At 35.4% G+C, this 7,374-nt stretch overlaps 1 protein-coding gene across 1 annotated transcript; it reads left to right on the top strand.

The window, feature by feature from the left end:
* Positions 1-4,475: 4,475 nt before the first annotated feature.
* On the top strand, positions 4,476-6,804 carry LOC140764745 (basic helix-loop-helix protein 79). The gene is made up of 6 exons (XM_073103476.1): positions 4,476-5,026; positions 5,121-5,315; positions 5,398-5,532; positions 5,631-5,702; positions 6,062-6,232; positions 6,333-6,804. Exons 1-6 carry the CDS (start codon positions 4,697-4,699, stop codon positions 6,474-6,476), a joined length of 1,047 nt encoding a protein of 348 aa, XP_072959577.1. The 5' UTR covers positions 4,476-4,696; the 3' UTR covers positions 6,477-6,804.
* The last annotated feature ends 570 nt before the right edge of the window (positions 6,805-7,374 follow it).

The following is a 7,374-nucleotide window of genomic DNA, read 5'->3' as shown; positions in this document are numbered from 1 at the left end:
CTATACGAAATGCCTCTTTCATTAATTATCTGTTATGTATTTTTATTTGAAAAATTATGCGAACATCACGTGATTAATTTTAAACTCTCCATGAATCATTTCACTTTCATATTAAAGGAAAGAAAGAGAAAAAAATTGAGAGTAAAATGATATTTTTATAGTTTAAGGAGTCAGTATGTATCCGAAGAAAGAAAAAGGCGGGTGAGAGAATTTCCTTTTTATCTTTGTTGCTGGAGATTTTACATTTGCAGTGTGTGATACCTGAAAGACCACAGCTACAAAATCAAGAGGTTTCCTTGTCACATAGAATCTCATTAATTTCAACTTTCTCTTGGGGGGGTTGAACTAATCCAAAACTCCCTACCCTATACACAATGTCATGTGCAATGTTTGTTATGAGTGGTTTTGATCTCTCTCTCTCTCTTAGATCTCTTTCTCTCCATATCATTATATAGATCCTCTTTGCCCACCTATCTCTCTAACAAAGACAAGTAGAGGACAAAAAGGAGCACAGGTAAGCAAATGCAGCATGTAGCACCACTCCTCCAAGTGGGCTAATAATAATAGGCAGGAATAAACAATGATCAAGTTTCAGAGAAGCTGTTCAGGGACTTGTTCAGGAGATGGGAGGCACTGCTCCCAAGACTAAATCCCTCTCTTTCTTTTATTTATGAAGTCTAGGTCTGGAGGAGAGGGAGGAGGGAGGAGGGAGGGGGGGCCTCCCTCCCATGCAAGTTCCATGTTCATATGGTCCTTGACCTAGTTATGACCCCACTAATACAAACAGTGTGATTCATGCACTCTTCCCCCTTTGATTGAGAGGAAGATTTGATGTGCAAATATGTCAAAAGGTAAAATTGTAGGGATTTATCATTCAAGATTACCTAAAAACAGTCTAAGCTAGGTTTAGTCTACTTTTGAAAATAATAACTAAAATATTTAAATTATCTCTCCGTAACTGATATAGTTAATTTAACTCATCTATACGGTAACTATCTAACTATCAAAACATTTCTAAGGAATTTTTGAGAAATAACGGACAATGCTTAATTATAAATTAAAAAGAAAAACTTAAGAAGGAAGAAAAATGAGGTGAAAGAAATAGATCACACATAGATCAATTAGCTCAAGAAGAAAGACAACCAGGGTGAAAGTTTTTTCAGTTTTTTATTTTCAATTGTTGCCATTGTGATAAGATGTTAATAATAATATAAAATATAGTTTTTTTATTACAAATTTATATATATATAAAAATGTAACTGGCTATATGCAAAAAGATCATATCAAGCACCCTTGAAAGAGAGCTGGTCCCTGTCACTGCAATGCCTACAATGCATCTAATACAACTCCAACATCAGCTCCATAGCAATAAATGACCCATAAAGAATTTAAGGACCCACTCAGCCATGCATGCATGGAGGGAAAAAATAATAATGCAAGTGGAACCATAAGCAGCCCTTAAAAAGGGCAAAAGAAAGTATATACATAGAAAATATACACTGTTGAGGTTATCTCTTCACCAAAGAACTCAAGATAGTGCTTGACACACTGTACATCACCAATGAGAAAGTAGTAAGCAGCTGAGTCACTAATAGTGTGGTCCTTTTTCCTTTTCTTTTTTCTTTTCTTTTCCTTCATATGATCATATTGGGTCAGTAGCTTCACAATTTGTAGGATTTTATGATCCTTTTAGACTATTTGTGTGGAATATATAACTCTTAGGTGCTCAGTTATTTTCACAAGTGCAAGTGTCCAACTATTAGATTCTTATAATTATTGGGCAACTGGGGGTTAGTGGAGTCATAATTTTCAGATAGGATAGACAAACAAATTGACATATGCAAGTCAAATACATGCCTAAATGTGCATGTCAATTAAGGATTTGTTTTATCCTAAGTAAGTAGGGTGATTTTCATTAAAAATACACTTTATTTTTGCATGTCAACTTTTTTTTCTCTTCCAATTTTGCACTTATTAAGTAGTGAACAAAATACTAATTATTGACTATCCTTTATTGAGATGAAAAAGAGAAGTCTGCTATGCTGGTTTTTTTTTGTAAGATAAATTCTGTCATTTTTGCCTCAGAAAGACACTGACAATGATATATAATTATTCTCTCACATATTTTTATGTAATACATAAAATAACTATGAATTATATCCAATAATTATAAATTGTAATATATCTAACTATGAATTATAAAAGTAATAACCATAAACTAGAAAACTAATAATTGTGCACTATGATGAGTAAAAGCTTAGGAAATATAAGAGTAATAACTTCGAATATATTACGTTAATTAGTATAGAATCGCTTATTCATTTTAACTAGAGGATGGCGAAGAAGAAAATTTTGCATTATCATAAAATACTAATATATCTAATATTGTGGACAATTTAAGAAGAAAATAGTAAAAAAAAAAAAAAGCTTATTAGATAAAGAAACAAGCATGCCTCTCCTCTAATTAAAAACAAAATGTGTATTCTATGCAAGTTTCTCTATAAATTTGCTTGATGAGTAAGATTTTCTACGTAGCAAAGATAAAAGTTCAGTATGTAGAAAAATATTAAGAGTAAAGTGTGATACATAAAAATGTGGTGGATATTAATAGTTAGGTTAAATTAACTCAAAGAGTTATATAAAAATTATTAAAAAGAAACAAAGAATTAGATTATAAAATCTTCAAAAATGAGCTGGTTAGTTGTTTGAAATTTTTGAAAGAAAAGTATGTGTTGGACAGGGGGAACTAAGATTTTTTATATGCATATATATTAGGGCTTTTTTCAATGTATATTTCTCAAAAGCTTCTGAGCCTATACCCTAAACCTTTTTATTATGTTTTGTTTCGTTAAACATATCAAAATTTAAATGAAAGTAAACTTTCATTGATATTGATGCAAAGACTTGAGAAAGAACAAAAGCCATGCATACTCCAAAGATATATGGACTTTCTCTTCCAGCCAGCCATGTATCTTTTTATTCATCTCCCTCTTTGTACCTCATATCCCTGCCCATCTCTACCATCCTCCTTCCAGTATACCAGAAAAGATATCCCCAATTCTAAACCACTAGATAAGATTTTTGTATGCCAACTAGGGCCATAATAAGGATGTGAAACATATACATACATGTACATGAGAACTCTTTCTTTTTAAAACTAGATGTATTAGAAGTCAAGGGCTCTTCTTTTCTTGTCTTTTAGTTTGTGGCTTCCATTGTTTAACTTATTCTTTCTTTAACTTAACCTTAGGTAAGAGTAATAGATATAAATATCCATCTTAGAGAGAGAGATATGCCCATAGATATAACATATTGCAGCATCTACTAGGGCAGCAAGTGGATGCATGGTAGATGAGATACATAGTCAGAAACATTCTGAGGCCATTAATCTATCAGAAACTTTGAGGTGTCAAAAGCTCTCAGAGACTCTAAGAAGCAATAAGGATTTTTCTTTTTTTTCCTTTTTTTTTTGTTTTTTTAAAACCCAATTTGAAGCATGGCATAAGGAATAGGTGCATTGCATGAGCTCTATCTCTGACTGCATAATTTAGTATGTCTCAAAAAGACAGGTGGGTCCAAATGAAAACTTTTCTTTAGTATGGGACTTTGTTCATTTCAGTCCATACATTATGTATTTCTTTCAGTTTGCACCTCATTTTTTCATATTTTATACTTTTATTTTATTCTCTTAGTACTTGGATATCCTTTAAAGTTGCTTATTTGAGTGTGTGTGCTCTTTAAAAACCATGCATGGATACCTTTCATGTTACTTCTATGATGATACTCTTAACTAATATTAATAATAATAATAATAATAAGAGTAATTTTTATCTTTTACTGTTAATTTAATTAAAAAAAATTGTAGGAATAATTATGAAAAAAAATTAAAGATTTTAAAAAGCATTGATTGGTGCAAAATAAAAAGCATTTTGATATATATATATTATATATTATATATATATTCTCTCTCTCATAGGTTGAGATGCACAAGGCCACGTGATCCCAGACAAGGGATCACGTGCCATGTCAGCTCCAAAAATACCTGATACTTATCCATTCATATTAATTTTCCTTACGTACCCAAGTAGCCAATAAATTCTTTTTTATAAATAATAATAAAAAATGCAATAAATCAACTTCATGCTATTTTCTCCAAATGATTAGATAGCAACAATAAATGGTGTAGAACTTAGGCTATCCACTGTTATGAGGGCCCATTCCCACAATATAATGATTTAAAAATATATATGTATATATATATATATATTTACGAAGAGATTTACTACAAATAATTACTCTTTTTCCGTATTAAATTCTTAAATTAGGACATAATTTCACTGCTTAGTTGACCTAATCCTGCGTCACTTTAGGAATGTCAACCTATCAGAGCGGGCGAGGGGGGGGGGGGGGGGGGGGGAGGTTTTGGTGGCTCCCACTTGACGCAGGAGATAACTCTATCATTGTCCAGCTTGGAGATCTTAGACAATCCCACGTGGCAGTCATGTCAGGTGGGCCCCGTTCCTCCCATACGGACAGCTGTCGTCCTCTCATTTACTTTCCCCCCCTCCTCATCGCAAAGTTAAGCCTCGTTATTAGTATATAGGAATAGAGTGCAAACTCATCGTGGTATCTCTCCTTCAGAGACCAACCCCAAGCATCCCAAGTTGTGTTCTTGGATCATAGCTAGGATTCAAAGATGTCACAGTGCATGAAATCTAATTCCTCTGCTTTAGAGAGACAACGAGCTAATCTCAATTGGAGACGACAACAACAACTGTTTGCTGATCATGCCACTGAGAGGCTCTCTCCTTCCTCCTCGCTGCTTCCCGACGTGATCGACGGCAAGAACGGCCGGAGTCGCGACGAGGTCCATGAACAGATCCACAAGCTTAGCGATGGATGGCCAGATTTCGCTGCTGCCCATTACCCAAATGTTACTCCTGCTAATGCTGAAGAGAAGAGTGTTAAAGAGACCACTAAGTGTAGCTCAAAGAAGAGGAAGTCTGAGAATTGTGCCAATCCAAAGGTATGGGCATCACTAGTAGAAGTAAAAGTACAAGAAACTGAATTAGTTCACATGAATGAGTCTGAGCAGTTTCAAACTTACTTTCTCCAAACAGGTTGGTGCTAACAATGCAGCAGAGCTCAGTGGCAGCTCTAAGAGAGTGAAGGAAGACAGCAATGCAGGGGAGACCTCAAAGGAGCACACCAAGGCGTCTGGGTCGTCGGCGGCGGCGACGACACCGAAGACCGACTACATCCATGTCAGAGCTCGCAGAGGCCAGGCCACAGATAGCCATAGCTTAGCTGAAAGAGTAAGTGTGGAATTCTACTGCTTGTCAGTCTAATTCTCTCTTTCAATCTCTCTTTTTAACTTTTTTTTTTGTATTGATGTAGGTGAGAAGAGAGAGGATTAGTGAGAGGATGAGGTACTTGCAAGATCTGGTACCTGGATGCGATAAGATCACTGGGAAAGCAGGGATGCTTGATGAGATCATTAACTATGTTCAGTCTCTGCAAAGACAAGTTGAGGTAGTGATCACCACTGCTCTCTCTTTTACTTTCAAGCATTCATGATTTGCTATAGTAGAGCACTAAAAGATCTTTTCTTTTCCTGTGACCTTAAACAGTTTTTATCAATGAAAATTGCTGCTATGAATCCAAGGCTAGACTTCAACATAGACAACTTCTTCAGTGAAGAGGTGATTCTCTCTCTCTCTCTCTCTCTCTCTCTCTCTCTCTCTCTCTCTCTCTCTCTGGTAGGGTCCAAGGTGGTCCTTAGTTTTCAGGACATATCAGAAATAGTGGCTACTATGGTGACAAGTCCCATTTGCCCTGTCATCATACATTCAATGCACCCATGTACAGTGACATCTAACCTTAAGGGGTCTGCTTTGGTTGCCAACTTTCAGAAGCACTATTAAGAGAAAAGCCTTTTTGGTTTTAGTCTTAGTTTCTGTAAAACAAGTTGTAGAACTTTGCTTTAGTTGTTTGGTAGCATAAAGATGTTAGATGCAACTTCTAGCACAATGTACTGAAACACCCTGTGATCTTGGTGCAGATAAATCTTGCTTGCAACTCTGGCTGCCTTTCAATTCCAGGAATTGATATGCTAGCCCAGCAGGTGAATCAAGCTTATCCTCAGTTCAACTCCTTGGACATGGTCATGGACACCCAAGAGCTGGCCCTACAAAGAGCAATCTCTGATACATTCTTGGATTCTTGTATCAGTGTAAGTACCCACACACCATTCTTGAAAGGTACCACTGGGAATTAAACAGTACTGGAGTAACCAATGTAATAGTTTTCATCTTTTTGTGTACATTTTTCAGGTGAATGACTCATCCAGTTGGGGCATTGGCTTGCACAATCTCTATGGCATGGAACTCCAAGCCAAGGGGGCTGCTGCCTTGCCACTCCAACCATTACAAGGTGCAGGGAACTTCTTCCCTAACAATCTCAAGATGGAGATGTGAGATTAAAAAATTTTAAAAAAAAACTCAAAAATGCTAAGGTTGAATATTCTTTCCAAGTACAGAGGGTCCTCATATCCATATTCTTCAAGCAGCAGTAGTAGCAGTAGGAGTGACAAGTCTGTACAATGTTGACCATTTTCCTTTCTTGATTATATTTGTAACAAACAGAATGTGCCAGCGTTCGAGTTTCGACGATATGTTAGCTACAAATTTACATGAGTTCCTATGGTAGTAAAATACATTTGCTCTATTAACTATGTCATATTTGATGATTAACAATTGTCATCATACTAAACAGATAAAACTACAACATGCTTTACTGACACTTCCAGGTGTACAGTAGAAAAAATAATGCTCTGCTAAACTTTGATTTGTACCAGGGAATGAAAAGAAAAGGCAGCCAATGACAAGTTGAAAAATAGATCAGGGGACAACATCTTCATTGAACTTATCATGAACAAAATGACAATCCAATTCAATGCTGGTATGTTCCATTATGGTACATAAGCTATAGCTTTCTACTTGTTAATGTAAGCTATTTGACAAATGCCATAATTAAACTATGTTCATATAAAAATAAAAATTGAGAATTTTGTGGAGAATTTATCAACAAAGTGGATCCTGTACTTAGCAATGGAAAGGATCCTTCAATATAAAGGTAACTGCATATTAGCAACAGATACATATTTCAGCAGCATATGTCATAATAAAGTTGTGAGAGCCCTATATCATCAATGTACTTCAGTAAGTGTTACATAAACTATTGAAATAATTACACTGTTAGCGACAAGCATTAAAGATGTTTCAGACACATTTCAGCACAATCTTCCAACCTTAGCTTCACTGGAGAAACTAAGTGTAGTTTTCTAAAGAGCAATCTTATAGCATCACACAATTT

This window comes from Typha angustifolia, chromosome 8 (genome assembly GCF_048772165.1).
Source record: "Typha angustifolia cultivar Huaian chromosome 8, ASM4877216v1, whole genome shotgun sequence".
NCBI classification, from domain to species: Eukaryota; Viridiplantae; Streptophyta; class Magnoliopsida; order Poales; family Typhaceae; genus Typha; species Typha angustifolia.
The sequence above is the reverse complement of the archived record's forward strand: the minus strand, read 5'-3'. Positions and strand labels throughout refer to the sequence as shown.

Bases quoted from the DNA above. Each gene is read 5' to 3' on its own strand.
- LOC140764745 (XM_073103476.1), top strand. From the start codon at position 4,697: ATGTCACAGTGCATGAAATCTAATTCCTCTGCTTTAGAGAGACAACGA. The intron at 5,316-5,397 runs GTAAGTGTGGAA...GTATTGATGTAG, and splicing joins GCCATAGCTTAGCTGAAAGA to GTGAGAAGAGAGAGGATTAG. The intron at 6,233-6,332 runs GTAAGTACCCAC...TACATTTTTCAG, and splicing joins TCTTGGATTCTTGTATCAGT to GTGAATGACTCATCCAGTTG.